Below are 18337 nucleotides of genomic sequence, written 5' to 3'. Positions count from 1 at the left end.
TGAATCTCTCCTCCGGCCCTACTTAACGTGCTTTGACTTGCTCAGACTTGGGCTGCACAGTAGAGGCAGGCCCCACTCTTTCTCTGGCCTCTGCTTGCCAGGCAGACTCTCTTGGGATGGTGTTGCCTCTGGCAACAGAAAGTCAAAACCAACCTTTTAAGACTTGCTCCAAGCTGGGCCTGCAGCTGGCTCAGACCACAACAGACTGGCCAGAGGCCCCTGGCCTACCCTCTCCAGCCTTATTCTACCAACACTCCAGACACTGGTGAGAAGAGCAGCTTCCCCTGGTTTGGGGAGAGCTGCCTCCACTCTTCTCTAGACACCAGCCCACTATGGGGCCCTCACATCTGTCTCTCAGGCACTCAGACACACACCCTGTACCACCAGCTTGCCCCATACATAATTCTTGTCTGGGGTCAGCTCCATTTTATTACATAAAATACCTCCCCACCCCCATGCCCTCTAATGTTCCAGCCCTTATCCCCAGCAATGGGCGAAACTGTAACCCCAAGGTAGCCCCAGAGTTAAAGCCTCAAAGCATCCAGACGAGAACAGGACATCTGAAACACCTGCTGTGGGCCTTGGGACTCATCCCCCTGCTGTCCTGCCTAGCCTCCACCAGCTGCTCCTCACAGAGGGTCCCCTGAGACAAGGCCCCTACAGCCCCTCCATCTAGGCTCACTTTCCCCATGAGCGTGTCTGCTCACCCAACATCTGACTGTCCATAACCCCCAGACACAAACAGATCCTCAGCTGATTGGGTGCCGGGCCCCTTCATGGCCACCCTGCCCCCACCCCCCCGAAGAGAGGAGCCTGGGAGAGGCAGGGCAAAGGCAAGAGGAAACGAGACAGGGCCCAGGCAGGGAACCAGCATTCAAGGAAAGAGCCGGGCATATGGCCTTGGAGGGCAGCGAGGCCAGAGGAATAGAGTTGCGGACCGCAGGCCAGGTGGGGCCCATGGAGCAGGCCCAGCCCTTGGTTATGGGCTCTGGGGTTTGGAAGAAGCCGGGCCTGTAGGGAAGAGGAGGATGAGCAGGTAAGGAAAGTAGAAAATAGGCTCTGTCCTGGCGAGGTGTGTGAAGGAAGTCACTTCCCGTGCGATGCAGAGATCCAGCCTGGTTGTCTTTCTATAAAGTGGCTGTGCCTTACTCCAGGCGCTGTTTTGTGTCTTCTGGCTGTGCTGCCGCCCAGCTCAGGGTGGCTGGCTGCCACTCACACAGAGCAGGCCACCTACTTGTGCCAGGCCCAGACAAGGAGGAGAGGGTGGCATCATCATAAGATGCGGGGTGCTGACCTGTCGTTGGTGACGGTCCTGCGGAGCCGGACCCCACGCCGAATGGCCACCAACATGTCTTCGGCTGGGGGATCACTGGAGGCGGCAGGGGGTGGGGTAGGTGTCTCCTCCGAGGGTGTAGCTGACAGGGCAGTAGGGAAGGGGAACTGGCCCTCACCCAGGGCATGCGCACCGGCCACCAGCTCCCCAAGCTTCTCTACCAGGCTGTGTCTGTTGGCAGCCAGCTGCTGCTCTTCATCGTCCTCAGTGGTCAGCCCAGCCGCAGGCCCGCTGTAGCTAGCTGCCTCCGGGGATGGGCTGCCCCAGGCTGTGTTGGGCAGGCTGAGCCTCTTTGGGGAGGCTTTGGCCAGGTCTGGAGCCAGAGGTGAAGCCATGTCGTCTGTGTAGAAGACACACTCCTCGCTGCCTGCCCGTGTGGGCCCCACATAGCCAGGGGAGTCGGGCACTGTGGGTGTCTTCACAGGGACAATGGGTGGGCGGATGGGGATGGGGCCGGCACTGGACAGGGCGCGGCGCACGGTGGGCTTGGTAGAGGGTGTGCGTCGGATGGTGGCCACACCAGGAGGTGCACCCGAGGGCAGCCCCATGGCTGTGGGCAGCCCCGCGGTGGGCAGCCCCGCGGTGGAGGCTGGGCGCTTGGTCTGGATCAGGCGGCGGTAGTTCTGGGCAATGTTGCTGTTCCGAGGAATGGTGGATGATTTGTCAAACTCGGGGGGACCCTCGCTGTCTGCATCCCCATTCACAGAGTAGCAGTCATAGTCTGAGCCTGGAGACACAGGGTGGGGTGAGTCCAGGGCCAAGGTGTTCCCTGAACCTCATACCTACTCAGGGGACACGGGGGGGGGGGGGGGAAGGCAGACCCGCTACTGTATGACCCTCATCTCAGCTGTCCCCAGTGGAGTGGGTCCCCAGGTTGTGAAGGCCCAGCAAGCACACCCAGCCTGTGGGACCCCTCCAGGCCCACCTTGGGAGGGGATGGTGTCCTCGGAGCAGGAAGGCGTGGTGGTCTGTGTGCTGTAACCACTGGAGTACTGCAGGGAGTCCCGGCTGCTCTTCTGGTGTTCCAGGCTCAGTCCACGGGTCAGCACCATGGCCAGGTCACTGGCGGCAGGGGACACCTCCTCACCATGCTGAGGGTGGGAAAATGGTGGATTAAAGCCTTGCTCTCCTACTTCCACCCTCTTCTGGCACTCGAGGTGACTCTGCCAAGGCGGATGGAGTTGGGCCCTGAAGACTGCCTGCTGGCATCCTCACACTGATCTGGGAGTGAAGGTGGGCCCGGTTGGGGAGCTGTCCACTTACTTTGGCTGCTATGGTGGCAGGGGACATTCGGGGTCGTGGGACCTCCTCTCCGCTGGAGCCCACAGTGCCTCCACCAGTAGGGCCTGGCTCAGCTTCTCGGAGAAGCTCCACACGATCCTTCCTCCGCTGCAGGGTGGTGGCTGAGGGTTGTTCATGGGGTCCCACCTTGGTCCAGTCCTGCAGGGTGTGGCGAGCAAGTCAGGAGGACCTGAGGCCCTTCTTTGTGGCTAAGGCTCAGGGGGGTTGCAGATCTGTGAGAGGCCTCTAGCTTGTAATCACAGCCGTGACAGGGGCGGGGCAGCCGTGACAGGGGCGGGGCAGGGCATTCCAAGACAGAAAGGTATGATCTCAGCAAATGTCTGGTGGCTGTTTGACAAAGACAGGACCCAGCACATATAGCTTTCTTGCTGAATCTGGCTACCCCTGCTCTGGTGACTGCCCCAGGTCAGGAGGGCATGGGATGGGCAACTGGTGATGGCAATGGGACTGGGGCCAGGGGCACTGACCGAGGTGGGGGAACTGCACTCGCTAACCGACTGGCAGGTTTCTGAGGCCTCGGAGGACGCAGAGCTGGAGGACTTCTGCCACGCAGAGGCGAGCCGGTGGTCGCAGATGAGGGGGCCCGAGGGCAGACAGGCAAGGGCAGGGAGGAGAAGAGAGTTCTGGTCACAGTGGTGGTATGCAGTGGGCAGTTTGATTCAGCGCCTCATGCGCTACTCCCCTCCTTGGTTGTTAGTTACCATGACCACCACAGAAGACAGCATCCCGGGATCCTGCAGGCACTGACCTACCCATGACCCAGGCCAAGAGCTACATATTTTAAGGCTCCTACTTAGGATTCACTATTGAGAGCTTATGTGTGGTGGTAAAGGCAAGAGTGACACTGAGGACCTGAAGGGTGTTTGGTTCGGGCATCCAGGTTGATAGTGTCCCTAATTTCTTAGAAATGGGATGACCTGGGGAGAAGGGACTACAGAGTCCCAAGTGCCATTGTGGGAACATTCAGCTGAGCTGGCTGCCATTAGTTCTCTGTGCACAGACACAAGTAGAACCAGGAGTGAGGGAAGGGCTGGGGCTGTAGTGCTGGGCAGCCGTCGGGCAGGATGAGGTTGTTAGAGAGAGTTGAGGGTCACAAGTGCTTGGGGGTGTTGACATTCTGTGGCAGGGAGGAAAAGGACAGTCCAGTCCAGGGGCTGCAAGGAGCTATCAAGGAAGAGGGGACTTCAAGGCTGATGCTGACTTTGGCACTGAGCTCAGAGCTGGAGTCAGCACCCTCCCCCGTCTCGCCAGGATCTCCACACCATCCCTGACTGAGACCACTAGGCTTCCTTAGTGACGAGGATTAGGGGCTAATGACACATTAGCACTCAGCAATATGACTTCAAAACAACCCAGTGCTAAAACTCAGCAAGAAAGTTCAGTGTCCGTTCACAGAAAAAGGAAAAACACCACTAGCCATGAATAATGAACTTCATTAGCACAACAGAGAAGAGCCATAGAAGTACTGACGCCTTCCCTCTGACGGTTGGAGAAGAGACAAAGATGTACACTATCATCAACAGTTATCATCTCTGCCAGTGCAATAAAGCAAGAAAAAGAAAATGAAGAATACAAGGGCTGGAAAAATGAGATGACAGGATAACGAGCCTATGAATGGTTCAATATTTCAAGCAGGATAGCAAAAGCACTAACGAATTTTTAAATGGATTTTTAAAAATTGAACTGATCTTAAAATCAGGAACTTCCAGTCCTTCAACGATACTACTAAGGGGGCTGGAGAGATAGCCCATCTGTTAAGAGCACTTGCTGAACCAGGTGTTGTGGTGCAGAGGCAGGCCGACCTCTGTGAGTTCGAGGCCAGCCTGGTCTACAAAGGGAGTCCAGGACAGCCAAGGCTGCACAGAGAAATCCTGTCTCGAATAAACAAAACAAAAAGAAAGAAAAGAAGGGTATGAAAAAATATTCTACCACATCACAAGGAATATGAACACGGGATGTTACTAGTGCATATACCTATCAAAATGATTAAAGTGAAAAATGCTATAAAATACCAGGGCTGACAGGGACATTGCACAGACAGTAACTGTTATAACCTTGTTAAGCTTTGTCAACGTGACACAGTAGCATCACCTGAGAAGAGAGTCTCAATGGAAACCGTCTACATGGAATTGGCGTGTGCACATGTATGTGAGGGTTGTCGTAAGTTAGCCGGTCCAGCCCACTGTGGGTGGCACCACTTCCTAGACAGGGGTCCTGATCTGAATAAGAGTAGAGAATGAAGCTGAACACAAGCAACCAAGCACGAATCCGCCCACTTCTCTCTCCTCACTAGCTGTCTGAAGTCCCTACCTTGGCTTCTTCCCCTGGCTGGGATCTGGACTGTGGAACGCATAAATCCCCCTCTCTTCCAAGCTGCTTTTTGTTAGGCTAGTTTATCACAGCAACAGAAACAAAACCAGAACACCACGGAACTATTTAAATGTCCCCCAAAACATAGAATACCAAATGAATGACGGCAATCTAACGGAATGTTACATATCAGTGAAAACGACACCTGTTTCCACATAAAACAGACGGCTCTCGTATCTCATAAACACAATGCCGAGAGCAGAAATCAAACACACAAGCCACATACTATATGACTTCGTATAAATCATATATGTAACTTTTTTGTGGTACTGGGATCAAACCTAAGGCTTTATGCTGCTATTTAAGGGCTTGACAACTGAATTATACTGCCAGCCTAGTAAGTTATATATGCACATATGGACATACACACAGCCAGCCAGCAATTAATTACTCTGGGTGTGGGGGAGTAGCAATGGAGGAATGCAGGGACTTTGGGATCAAGCTGTGTCTTGTTTTTGGTATTGGCTGTGTGTGTTAACTTGCACACTTACTTAGAGATACTGTGATACATTTACTTCTCTATATGGGTGGATAGTATGTATCAGGTAAAAGATCCTTGAGACTCTGTGGCAATGGATTTTAACCCATAGAACTATTTATAAGTCCATTATGGCATAAATAAATAATGTCTATGCAAATGAGTGGAAAGAAGGGGCGGGCTGATTTTTTTCAGTGGGATTTTGGTTACTAAGTGTGTCAGTGGGGAACGACAGAATTGGGAAATTGCTATCGTAACAGGTGGAGACGCTAAAATGAAGGTGTGACCGATGGATGGGGAGTGGAGTGTTTGCAGTCTCAAGGTATCACCCAGACGTTAATTACAAGAAATGAACAGCAGGTAGTCTGGCCAACTCTACCTCAGCATTGTCATGAGGCAAAATGACATCCTACAGCTGCCACACCCCCACTTCAACAGGAAGACATCAGACCAGCTCAAACCGACAGGCAGCCTATCAAACGCCTGCAATACCAAAGTCGGGAAAGACAGAAAACTGGACCATCACACGTGGGAGAAGCACAGATGGCACAAGAACTCAATGCTATCTTTGCTGGCCTCTGGTCTCCTGGACCAGATAAAAGGACAGAAGAGAGAAAACTAGTTAAGTGTGTCTGTGTCTGTGTGTGTGTGTGTGTGAGAGAGAGAGAGAAAGAGAGAGAGAGAGAGAGAGAACAAAACAAAACAAAGCATCCTTTCATTCTCGGTGCCAGGAAAAAATAAAAAAGAATTTCACATTTGTATTTAAGCTGGGTGTAGTGGCCTGCATCTTTAATCCTAGCACTTGGCAGGCAGAGACAGGCAGCTATCTGTGAGTTCAAGACCAGCCTGGTCTACAAAGCGAGTTCCAGGACATCCAGGGTGGTTATACAGGGAAACCCTATCTTGAAAGAAAAACAAAAACCAAAAAACCCCATTAACGATGACAGTGACAACGACGGTGTCTGAAGATCGAGAGTTAGCCAGGCATGCTGGCACACGCCTGTAATCCCAGCACTCAGGAGGCAGGCGGATCTCTGTTAGTTTGAGGCCAGCCTGGTTTACAAAGCGAGTCCAGGACAGCCAAGGCTACACAGAGAAACCCTGTCTCAAAAAGACAAAAACAGAAACCAAAAAACCAAAAACACAAAAAACCCTAAAACCAAGACTGAGTGTTTGGGTCTGCCTGAGTCATACACTAAGACACTGTTTCTACAAAACAAACAAACAAAACACCCTACCCCACCCCACCAGCAAAAGGGAGGTAAAATAAATAAAACTTGTTTGGTTACATAAGGTGTTAACTTTGAGGTAAGACTGTGGGCGGAGTACTTGGGACTATTCAATTTGTAACTTTTCTACAAGCCTAAAATGAAACAAGGCAGACACGGAGGCACATTCCTGTAATCCCAGCATTTGGGAGGCTGAAGCAGGGGGCTACTAGTTTGAGGCTTGCCTGTAAGCTACAGGGAAAACTTGCCCCTGCTTAAAAAAAAAAAAAATAATGTTGGGGCTGGAGAGTTGGCTCAGCAGTTAAGAACACTGGCTGCTCAATAAAAAAAAAAAAAAAAAAAAAAAGCCAAGCATGACTATGCATGTTTATAATCCCAGGTCTGGGGAAGCACAGACATGTAGAGCCAGCCGGCCTAGTCTACTTGTGAGTTACAGGCAAGTCAGACTGTGTCTTAAAAAATAAGGTAGACAGTTACTAAGGAATAATATCCAAGGTTGACATTTGGCCTCCACATGCACCTGCACACATGTACACCTACACATCTATACCCCCACCGCCACCCCCACACATGAAGCCAGTCTCTGCAACCTAAGACCCTGATTAAAGAGTACCATATGCACATGGGCTGGAGAGATGGCTCAGGGGTTAAGAGCCCTGGCTGCTCTTCCAGAGGACCGGGGTTCAATTCCCAGCAAGCATGCTGCAGCTCACAGCTGTCTGTAACTTCGGCTCTGGGAGATCTGATGCTGTCTGTTGGTCTCCCCAGGCATCAGGAGATGCATCAGCATGCACATGGTGCACAGACATCCTTATAGACAAAACACTCCCACACATACAGTAATAACAAGACTACCACATACACAAATGGCTAAGGTTGGAGGTGTAGCTCAGTGATAGAGAGCATTACTCTAGTTTGTAAAACGCTCTGGATTTGGATAAACAAGAGAATCCAGGCATATGCTAACTAAAACACAATGATACACTGTTTCAAAGAGCGGAGTTGGAGATCAGTGATAGAAACATGAAATAGCAGGAAGACCACGGGACCAGCCTCCATGAGGCCCTGGTGTTCCCCACCCACGTGGTCCTCCTGATGTTCTCTCACCTGGCTGGTGACGTCTGGAGGCATGGGAGAAGGGGGCTTGGAGTAGGTGGCATCCTGGGAGACGAAGCCAGAGTCGTGGGAAGAGACACTGGAGAGGCGGGTGGCGGCTGGCTGCGCCAGGCTGCGGTAGCGACAGGTGGAACTGGGTGAGTATGTTTGGGCACCCCCAGGCCACGAGGCTCCGCCACCCTTGGCACTGCTACTGCTGCTGGGGGCACTAAGGGAGTGAAGCGGGGAGGGGCGGGGGACACAGCAGCCAGACAGGGAGACACAGAGGTGTGTACAGAGGAAGGGTGACAGATGAGGGTGAGGAGAGGTGAGGAACAAAGGAAGGAAAAGATAGTGTCAGGCGACAAGGTCCCGAGACTCAGGTTCTACCGAGGAGTTCTGGGATGGTACATCTCATGGCTGGGGAGTCCCTGTCAGGATATACCCGATGTGAGGACTCCCTCTGCCTCCTACAGTCCTATTAGATTGCTTGTTCTTAGGTTTGTGGTGGGAAAGCTGAGTCACCGGGCATTGAAAACTGAGAACAGACACACTCCCGGTGGTTTCTAAACTGCCTCCTCACAGTCTGCTGCTTGCTGTCTAGTCACAGTTGAGTACCCGGCATATGGTGAGATGACAGTGTCTGGGAAAAGAGATTGTTTGCCAGGTGGGTCCTATCCCCCACCAGCACCTTTAGGTGTAGAGTTTTCTGTGGCTAGCAGTCCTGGCAGTAAAGACTGCCCTTCCCTTGGGAATGACCTTGGTCTCCCAAGCCCCACCCCAGACATCTCCTCTGCAATCACTTTCCTCCTGGGACAGCCACTGCCACTCACTTAAGGTCTGAAGAGCCCCCCCCCCCCCCAGGCTGTGGGCCCTTTTGGAGACACTGATCACTGGGCCCAGCTTCTCTCTAGCTTCCCATGCCCAGACAGAGAGGATTCTGGGGAAAGCGGTGGCTGCGACAGAACCTCCCTAATCTCTGAGCTGCTGTGAGTTCACTGCCCTCCCTATCCAAGGGCCCTGGAACCATGAGGAGCTCTTCAAGTCTAAGCTCAGGGCAGGCCTGATGGATGAACAAGACTCTTAGCTGCTCCTGTCTCTGTAAGACCTAAAAAGCCCACTCAAGGCAGGGCTGGTGCCTGTGGCAACCACCAGGTTGGAGTGTCCTTTATCCAGAAGCCCAAACACATGTTCCCAGAAAGCATCACACCGCTTTTTGGCCTTAGGCCCTTTCCAGTTTTGTTTATTAAGGCAGGGTCTCACATAGCCTCTGATGGGCTGCAACTTGAACCTCTGCCCCCTCCACCCCACCAGATGCTGGGGTCTCAGGCATGTGTCACCCCACCTGCCTCTTTCCCTTCCCTTCTTCCTTCCTTCCCTTTTGGTTTTTTGAGAGAAGAGTTTTTCTTTTGTTTTGTTTTGTTTTTCTTTCTTTTTTGTTTTGTTTTGTTTTTTGAGACAGGGTTTCTCTGTGTAGCCTTGGCTGTCCTAGACTCACTTTGTAAACCAGGCTGGCCTCGAACTCACAGCGATCCTCCTGCCTCTGCCTCCCGAGTGCTGGGATTAAAGGCGTGCGCCATCACGCCCGGCTGAGACAAGAGTGTTTCTATATAGCCTTGGCTGTCCTGGAACTCACTATGCAGAGCAGGCTGGCCTTGAACTCGCAGAGATCTGCCTGCCTCTGCCTCCTAAGTGCTGGGACCAAAGGCTTGCGCTACTACAACCGATGTTCCACCTAGCTTTTAAATTTAATCTTTTGGTCAGGGTCTTAACAAGTAGTGCAGGTTGGCTTTGAACCCATGATCTTCCCGCTTCCACTTCCCAAGGGCCGGAGTTACTGGCTTGCACCACCACGCCCAGCTTGATCTCTCTTTCTTACTTCCATACCATATGGTCCTAGGAGGCCTGGCAGGGATCAGTGACCAAATCATGACTCAAGTGTCTTAGCTCCCTCCCTTCCTGACACAATGGTGTCAGGATTCATTGCAGGAAAACTTTGGTGCCTGGCACACAACCTCTGCCCATCAGTGAAGCCACACTGCCTGCCATTTCCTGTCAGCCACTGTGTGTGCCCAGAGCCCTTATATGTGAAAAGTCATTGGATGCTTAATGTTGTGTGAGTTCTGGGGTGCTGAAGCAACCTTTACCGGCTTTCCCTAGACCTTCCTGGGGTTACCTCTCCCTCCATCCTCGTAGCCTGGCACCCACCTGCACATGCTGGACTTCCGGGAGCTGGAGCTGCTAGGTGAGGAGGGTGGTGTCTGGTATGACCAGCTGTAGTCAGAGCCCTTCAAGTCTTTGATCACCTGGACAAAAGCAGGATGGTCACTAGAGGCAGCTCCTCACCCGCAGAGCGTCTTACGTTTCAGAGAGCTGACAGGGCAGGGCATCTCCCGGACCTGTCCCCAACTATGAGCTACACTTCCGGATGAGCCCAAGGACCTCAAGCCCAATGGCAGCCTTCCCCTACCTCAGGCTTCTTACTGATCCCCAGGGCGGGTGTTCCCAGAAATCCCACAGCCGCTGTTGGATACTATCTGGCTTTCTTCCCCCCAAATACCTCCCCACAAAACTTCCCTCTTTTCTCTACCGTTCCCACTTAAGGGCAGGGCCATCTATCTCTTCAAGGTCTTGGTCTCAGCCCTTGACTGCAGGGCTGGCCGCACCTGCTCACTGGCGGGAGGCAGCTTGTGAGGTTCTGCTGTGAGCACCACCAGGTCGTCGATGATGCCCTGCAGGTGGGTGATCTCTCCCAGCATGGTCAGCTCGCCGTTCTGAGGAAGCACGCCAGTCAGTGTCTAGGCCCCTACACCCGCCCACCCCCTCTGGAGAAACGGACAGGCCTGTTAGGCCTCTCCTCTTTCACCCTTCCCTGATAACCAATGCTGACATGGGCCTCTACAACTGAGGTAACTCATATAACTGCCCGTCTAGACACAGGAGTGTCTCGGGCTGTGAGATCTCATTCCAGGCCAGGTGCATAGGGCCCTGAATGAATTCACCTGGGATTCCCTAAGAAGCAATCCTGGATCTGCCTCCTGCCCTCCTCCCCCACGGGGAAACGCCAAATCATTCAAGAGAACCCACCACCACAGGCTGAAGAAAAGTGATGAAGGTGCAGAAGCGACCCCGCTCTTCAATCAGCGCGCGGCGCACGGCCTGCTTCTCTGTCTCTTCCAGTAGCAGGTACATGTCACTGACGTCTTGCAGTGCGCTGTCCAGCTGGGGCTGCAGGTCTCCTTTCCCTGCGTGAGGGGGGTTGGGAGGAGAGGCTGCGCTGGGGATGCTGGCCTGGATGGTTGTACCCACGCCTCAGGCCCCTGTGGTGGTAGTGTTTTTGGCTGTGGGGTTGGGGACAAGGGAGCCAGGGAGCAATGGAGCAGACTCTAAGGCTTTTGTGGAGGCGCTGGTCCCACCAGAGCAGGCAGAGGAGCCGGGGCAGACAGACAGACAGACACACATAGCAACATCAAGCTGCACAGCCACCCGGGATCTGGGGTAGGCCAGCTGGAGGCCTCTATTATTCGGGATGATTTCACTGCCCCAGCATCCTAGTCCTGACCTCAAGAGATGGTGGGAGGTGGAGAAGGGGCAGGGTGGGTGGGGGAGGGCTGAAAGCAGGACAAAGGAGAGCAGGGTAGGTAGGGGCTCAGCTTAGCTCCAGGCCAGGCCACTAAGAGGTACAGGGGTCAGGAGAGCTAGGGCAGGGCCTAGGGAGCAGGAGGGATGTCTCAGCACAGGCCATACACAGCTCAGCACAAGGACAGCAACACAGTAGCACAAAGAAGCAGCGAGAGAGACAGAGAGAGGTGAGAGGATGATGTGGAGAAAAGGAGTTGGTGACAGGTAAGGACCTGGCTGGGCTGGTGGGAGTGGGGCAGCCAGGGCCTATGACCCCCTACCCTGCCCAGCCAGTGAACCCCTCCTGGCCTGACAGACTGACCCAGCAGTGGCTTGGTTGGGACTCATTTCTGGCCAGGGATCCCAAGGACACCTGGGGAGGTGTGCCCCAGGCCCTTCCCCTGACGGACCAACCGCTTTGCTTTTCTGGTTCCTTCACGGACAGGAGAGGTTCCTTCCAATGGCCCTGAGCTGGGTGGGTGGGGGGGGGGTGAGGGGCGGAGGCAGACAAATGCAACAAGGACGGAAGGAGCAGCTGGAGGGACGGACATTCGACTTACCAAGCAGCTCTACAGGACGGATGTGGGAGGAGGAGGAGGAGGAGGAGAGGAGACAGAGAAAGAAAGAATGTGTGAAAGACAGCCGGATGAGCCACTCCTGGGGAGGGGGGAGGGGCCTGGGCAGTCTGGGGTGCTGGGTGCTCCCTCAGTCCCACCCGACATGTTGGAGTGTCCTGTGTTGGGGACGGGATGCCCCTGGCCAGTTTGGTGCTCCGGGAGGTGCCCTGGCAGGGTGATTGAGACTACAGAGTGGGGCCCAAGGGGCTGGGCCTCAGTTGGGGCGCTGTGGGCTCTACCTTTGCGTGCTTTCTTCTGCAGTTTCAGCGTGTCGGATGACTTTTTCTTGATTTCATGCCTGGCTCGTTTATACTCTGTGCAGGGGGGAGAGGGGAGCTATAGCAAGGGGTTCTTGTGGAAAGGTGCAGGCTCTCCCCTCCCCCCCAAAGCCTCACCCTACCTTTCGCATGGTCCTTGTCCAGTTGGTTGGCTGACTTCTTCCAGTCTTCGATGCGTTCCTGCAGTGGATTGATGAGACTCTCCAGCAGTGCGCTGTGGGAGAGGGAGAGAGAGAGAGAGGAGAGAGCTGTGGCTCAGGGCTAGAGGGCTGAGCTAGGGCAAGGATAGCCTTTCTAGGCTAGGGTACCTATTACGGTCAGCTGTGCCCACTCACTTGGTGAACTGCCGCAGCTTGGTCTCGATGCTGCGGTGGCGCATGCACATGCGCGTGAGTGCTGAGCCAATGTCCCGCGTGGCCCCTGGCAAGGAAGCAAGCTGCATGGGAAGGGGCCTGGCTGGGGGTGGGGTTGGGTTGGTGGGTCTCTGCAGTCCCGGCCTTGGGCCACTAGGGGGCGAGCTGTTCCACAAAGTCCACACTCACTCCCCCACCCTCACCTCCTTCACACACACCCCCTACCCCCGCACCCGCAATCCTGCATCCGCGGGTACTAGGGCTGGGACATCGGGGGCAAGTCCTGGAGCCTTCCCTTTCTCTTAGCTGAGACAAAGCCAGCAAGCAAAATTTCCGAATGGTTCTACTGGGACCCAGGTGTGCGCAGCTTCCAGAGGATAGAGGCGTGTGCTGTGTTCTTATCACTCAAGAGTACAGAAGCCCAGGTGCTTGCTAGATGAGTCAGGAGGAAAAGGGGTACCCAGTCCCCCAAGGTCTATCTATTCTCCTGTCCCATACAACTCGTGGAAGGCATGTGGATGAGGAATTATAGCACCATCAACTGCCACCGAAGGGTTAACTGGGCTGCTCACAGCAAGAGGGTGCTTTCCCTGTCACTGCTCACCTGTCCCATGCCATCACAGCAGAAGCCAAGGTCTCCATTGTGGGATTTGTGTCCTTCCCATGGCCCATATCCCTTTCCAGCCTCCCAGCCCACTGGGTGCAATCCCCACCTCCAACCACACACCCTCCCCACCTCGGGTGTTGGTGGCCATGTCAGCTACTTTCTGGAAGGCATCTAGGAAGGCCACAGCAGCCAGCACGGTGGTCCTGGGGAGGTACACAGTGGGGCGTATGGTCATCAGGTGAGAACGTCTTTCTCCACTCTTCCCTCCCCAGCTTGGACAACCCGCGCAGCCTCACCTCAGCTGAGAGTGGAGTTTCGCAGCCTTCGAGTTGAAGTCCTCCCAGATGGGGTAGGAGCTCTGTGGTGAGGTGGGAGAGGAAGTCAGGTGTTGTGAGATGGGGCTACAGGGCTCCCACATGTTGTCCAAACTCTAGACAGTTTCTGAGATGACCCTGTCACCTCCAGCAGAGAGGTGGTGCCTGAGGCATTATGGGCAGAGGAGTGCCCAGGACAGGATGGCACGTGTCTTATCTGTCTGCAGTTGGTAACCAGGTGGCACCCATGCCACAATGTGTGGAGGCTTTCTCATAAGGCTCTGGGCTCAGCCCAGTGGAAGGCACTATATCCCTACCACATGTGGCAGGAGGTGGAGGTTGGCACAAGTAAAGGCACACAGGGTCTAATGTGGTCTGGAAGCTACTTCGGGCAGGCCAGTCATCTCTGGCCAGCATTGGTGGCTCACAGGCCCGGGGAGGCCATGGCTGCTACACAGGCTGGTCAGCCTGCCTGGGACAACTAGGCCCCAGGCTGAATGGGGCCTTGTGTGGCCAACAGAGCCACCTTTCTCCTACCCCTCCTCTCCCCTCCAGGGGAACAGTGTGGCCTTTATCCTAGCCTGGCCAGAGGCGCTATGTTGGGAGGGGGTTTCCCAGGAGGGAGGTCTGGCTCCTAGTGACTGAGTTGTCCAGTCTGATTAAGGGGCTTTTCTGACTAATGTTCTCCCTTCATAGCCGCCAGGCCAGGAGAAAATTCAGCCCTGGCCTGAGGGTGGCCCGAGGGAGACCTTGCTCTTTGAAGGATTGCCTAGGGCTAGCAGTGACCTAGTCCCTGTCCCACATAAGGCTGACTGGGGCTGAGGCTTCTCAGTACCAAGGTAAAAGGGACACTAGAGCCTCAGGTCCTAGGGTTCAGGGAGGGCTGGGCTTGCCTGGAACCCCAGGGTCGGTTTGGCCAGCTTCTCCAGGGACAGCAGGGAGGCGGGTCACTTCACAGACCCTACCTCCCCCCCCCCTCTCCTCCCGCCCCACCAGCCAAACCAGTGTCAGGGAAAGCAAATATTTGAGAAGTGCACCAAGGCTGGAACAAGAAGAGGAGGCTGTGGGTGGGCTGTCCCCATCCACAAAGCTCTGGATAAAAAGGCCCTGGAGGTTGTCCCCAGCAGTCTTCAGGAGCTAACCCAAGCACTGGCTTCTAGGGGGTCTTTTAAGAAGGGGCACCCTCACACCTCCTAAATGCCACTTGGCAGAGAAAATACTGGGGAGCAGGGTGTCCAAAGTTAGTTCTCCTCGTCCCCGGGAAAGCTCAGTTCCCTCAGCAACTCCTGGGCAGTCTCAGAGAATAAGGGATCCTCCAGTGGTGGTGGTGGGGGACATGGTGCTGGGGAGGCAAGCCCAGTTTCCCCTCAGTTGGGCCAGTTACCGTGGGCAAATGGATCTGAAAACCTCAGTCTTAAAGGACCTGTTTTTTTTTCTTCCTTGTCCCTTGGTTCATAAAGAACCCCAGAGGCAAAAGGGGTGGGGGGGGGGGGGGGGAGGCCTGAATGACAGCTGCCTCAGGCAGTGTCAGCTTCACCTGGCGCAGGCTCTAAGCCATAGTAACTGCACCTGCTGGCCAGGTGTTCCGGGTCAACTGCTGCCTCAGTCCTTACAGTGAGCGGAGCGCTCAAGCATCTTCCACCACCTGGCGAGTGAATCCTGAGTGACGCCCATTATCACCCCATTTTCTTGATGGGGAACTAGAGGCTCAGTGAGGTTAATTGATCTTCTATCTGTCACATCAGGATAAAGGGATCCTGTTTTCAGGGGAGCAGAGTGAGGAGCACCTACATACACTTCTATGTGGGGAGGTGACAGGGCCTGAGAGAACAGGGGAGAGATACCGGGGGGGGGCACAGGGGGGGATGGCTCTGGAGCGGTGGGGGAGGTGTTTAAGTGGCCAGGATGAGGCTAATGTGGGCTGCGGTGGAGATGGAGTGTGTCTGGGGCAACCCAGGCTCTGGTCTCAGAAGAGGCTTTTGGGGGTGACCCTGGGTATGCAACCCAGCCTCAGATTTCTTCCGCTGTAAAATCAGAGCCTGTGCATGAGCGGGGTGGGGGCACTTACCGTGGGCAAACTGAAACTGGCTAAGAGGGCAGGAGCCCCCACCTCTTTGCTAGGAGCCCTCCCCCATAGCCAGGGCCTATGTGTCTGTGTGACACTCCCCACTCTGGATTAAGATGAGCCCGTTTTCTGGGTAGCACAATGTTTGGTGGAGGCCCCCACTGCCTCTGTTGACTAGGCCTATTGCCCCAGAGAGTTTAAGTCTCTGGGTTCAGCTGGCTTGAGACAGAGAAGACAGGGCAAACTAGCTGGCTATCCAGGGACCCCTCAGCCTCTGAGTCAGTGCCCTTCTCTGTCCACATAGTTGCAGATATGACTGGGGACCTTTCTTTTCAGGGTGTCCCTCAGCCTAGGGTTAGGCCTTCTAGTGGCTCTAGAGAGTGTCAGTGGGGACCTTCCTGGGGATCATCCCCTTGGGGCAATTTGAGCCTCCCTGACCTTCTTCATGGTGGCCACTGGGTAAGCAGCCAGAAGCAGCCCTCTAAAGTCTAGTCACTCAGGCTCCGGGTGAACAGTCCCCTCTCTCATGCCAGGGTCCCTGGTCACATGCATGCCATTGATGGGGCATAGCGTATGTGATGTGACAGTACTTGGTAACGCCTCCTCCTTCATGCTCCCACATATCTAGAAATCCTCCCTGCCTCTTAGCTTGAGCTCCTCGCTGAGACTGGACCTGTGTCTCACTGGAGTTCCTTGCAACTGGCGGAAATGGAGGACACAGTCCTGTTGTCTCTTCTGGGCAGAAGCGGCTGCTTGCTGCAGTGTTTGCTAAGTGGCCGCCAGTGGGAGGTGGTGCGGGCGGCTCCCACCCTCTGCCAGCCCAGGAGTGGCTAGGGGAGGTGGTCTGGGTTACCCAGTTTCAGAAAGGCAATGCTGGCACCAAGATTAAAATGGTTACAAGGTGGGCCAAGAATTCCGAGGGCTAGTGATGAGGCCCTTAGGTGCAGTTGCCAGGGATTGGTGGTGGTGGGGGATCCCAGGGGAAAATACAGAACTATGGAAGGTACCGACGTGCTGCTGACTGGCAAGTCTCAGGCCAGTGGGGTTTTAGGCCTCTTTTTAGGGGCAAGTATCTGAAAGATGCCTCTTCTCACTGAGGGTGTTACCTTGGCAGCTCCAGGAGGGGGGGTCCCAATCCCTGCAAGCCACCACCTTCCTAAATCACTTGCCTGGAACCCTTGGGTAGGGTGCACCTGTCTGTAGGTTCTGTAGCCCCCCCTCCCCCCCGGTCTAGCAGGATTCTGGCTTGTTTTTGATGAGTGTGGGCCTAGAGCGGGAGGGGGGCTCAGGAGTTGCTGTGCAGGACTTAGTACCTTCCCTGTCTGCCATCCTGTTCCTAGGCTAAGGAAGGGGTACAGTGGAGGGCAGGAACACTGGCTCTGGCCTCTCCCCTTCCCCCCCAGGGCTCTCCCTGCCTACTCAGTTTGGAGTAGTCCTGTCAAAAACTGGCCTCTTTTGGGGTGAGGGAAGAATTCAGTTAATTGGCAAATAGATAATAAAGGCTGAAGTCAGAAGCAGGATCCAATGATCTCCTTAATGACCTTGAGCCATTCCCTGGCCTCAGTTTCCCCATCTGAAAGGGGCACCTGCTTAGTCTGACCTTGAATGATCAGGAAGTGGGGGCTGTTTAACACACAGCCTTCTCCCTGCCTCCTCCCAAGGTGGATTCAGTCCTATCCTTGGGCTGCAGGGATGACCCCACTTGAGTACTGGAGCTTGCTGGGGTTGTTGGGGTTTTGTGTGTGTGGGGGGGGTGGGGTGGGGGGTGGGGCTGCGTCCTCTCGGAGGCCCAAGGCTGGCGGGGAAGGAGTTAACGGTTCTTTGCTTTATTATATTTTCCTGCCTTGGCGGTGACAGCATTGTCTGGGCTTCGGGGCGTCCGTCGGGGTATGTGTGTAGGGGGGCATGGTAGTGGAAGGGGGCGGAGGCCGGAGAGACCTTGGATCCCTTAAAGGGCCTTAAAGGTCGGTCCTAGAGACAAACCCAATTCATAGTTTAGAGGTCTGGGGCGCCCAGAAGAGCGAGCTTACAGAGTGCTCAGCCTTGGGTCAGGATCTTACGGGCCGACCTCACGGACACCCCAATCTGCGACAACCCTCCCCCTCAACCTGGGCACAAGGCGGACGCAGCAGGACAGGCTCAGACAAGAGCACACACACATACACACACACACATACACACACACACGCGCGCTGCACAGCCACAGCAGGACACTGCTGCCCGCCACGCGTCCACCAGAGGGGACCCGGGGTACCTTCATGTCGTTGACGATGGCCTGGAAGAGCCCGCCCAAGGCGCCGCACTCCTTCTCTGCCGTCTCCATGCTGGGGCCGGGCGCGCGGCAGCAGGGCGCGCAAGGGGCGCGGGGAGCCGCGCAGGGGAGGGGCCGGGCCAATGCTCTGGGGCTGCTCCTGGGCTCCCGCCTCAGGGCCGCGCTCTCAGCGGCCGGCTGGACCGCGTTCCGGGGTTGCGGGCCGAGGGCAGGCGGCACGGGCCATGGTTCGGTGGGGCTGGGGGCGCGGCGCGGGCAGTTCGCGGCGCAGCCTTGGCGCGGGCACTGGAGCGGCGGCGGCGGTAATCCGAGCTGCCGAAGCTCGGGCGTCACGTGGGCGAGGCGGAGGGAGGGCCGCGGGGAGGGAGCGTGGGAGGGGGCTGTGGGAAAGGCCAGGCGGGCG

General features: G+C 55.4%; 1 protein-coding gene across 2 annotated transcripts; it reads right to left on the bottom strand.

Annotated features, from left to right (window-relative positions):
- Window positions 1-1188: 1188 nt before the first annotated feature.
- Window positions 1189-18245, bottom strand: Mtss2 (MTSS I-BAR domain containing 2). Of its 2 annotated transcripts, none has more exons than XM_051168890.1 (14): window positions 17917-18245; window positions 13580-13641; window positions 13413-13486; window positions 12659-12743; window positions 12446-12537; window positions 12285-12359; window positions 10895-11052; window positions 10474-10581; window positions 10016-10113; window positions 7820-8036; window positions 3103-3177; window positions 2597-2773; window positions 2259-2424; window positions 1189-2060 (listed from the first exon to the last, which is right to left on the bottom strand). In XM_051168890.1, the coding sequence occupies exons 1-14, from the start codon at window positions 17983-17985 to the stop codon at window positions 1273-1275; spliced, it is 2244 nt and encodes a 747-aa protein (XP_051024847.1). In that variant the 5' UTR covers window positions 17986-18245; the 3' UTR covers window positions 1189-1272. The 2 variants fall into 2 exon arrangements, with proteins under 2 accessions (XP_051024847.1, XP_051024848.1); XM_051168891.1 differs by having other exon boundaries at window positions 7820-7940; window positions 17917-18243.
- Between the last annotated feature and the right edge of the window lie 92 nt (window positions 18246-18337).

This window comes from Acomys russatus, chromosome 26 (assembly GCF_903995435.1).
Source record: "Acomys russatus chromosome 26, mAcoRus1.1, whole genome shotgun sequence".
In the NCBI taxonomy this organism is placed as follows: domain Eukaryota; kingdom Metazoa; phylum Chordata; class Mammalia; order Rodentia; family Muridae; genus Acomys; species Acomys russatus.
Note: the sequence above shows the minus strand (reverse complement) of the source record. Positions and strands in the feature narration are given on the sequence as shown.

Excerpts from the sequence above, each read along its gene's own strand:
- Mtss2 (XM_051168890.1), bottom strand. The coding sequence starts at position 17,985 with ATGGAGACGGCAGAGAAGGAGTGCGGCGCCTTGGGCGGGCTCTTCCAG. Across the intron at positions 12,538-12,658 it reads AAGCTGCGGCAGTTCACCAA|CGCACTGCTGGAGAGTCTCA; the intron begins GTGAGTGGGCAC and ends CCTCTCCCACAG. Across the intron at positions 2,061-2,258 it reads GGACACCATCCCCTCCCAAG|GCTCAGACTATGACTGCTAC; the intron begins GTGGGCCTGGAG and ends CTGTGTCTCCAG.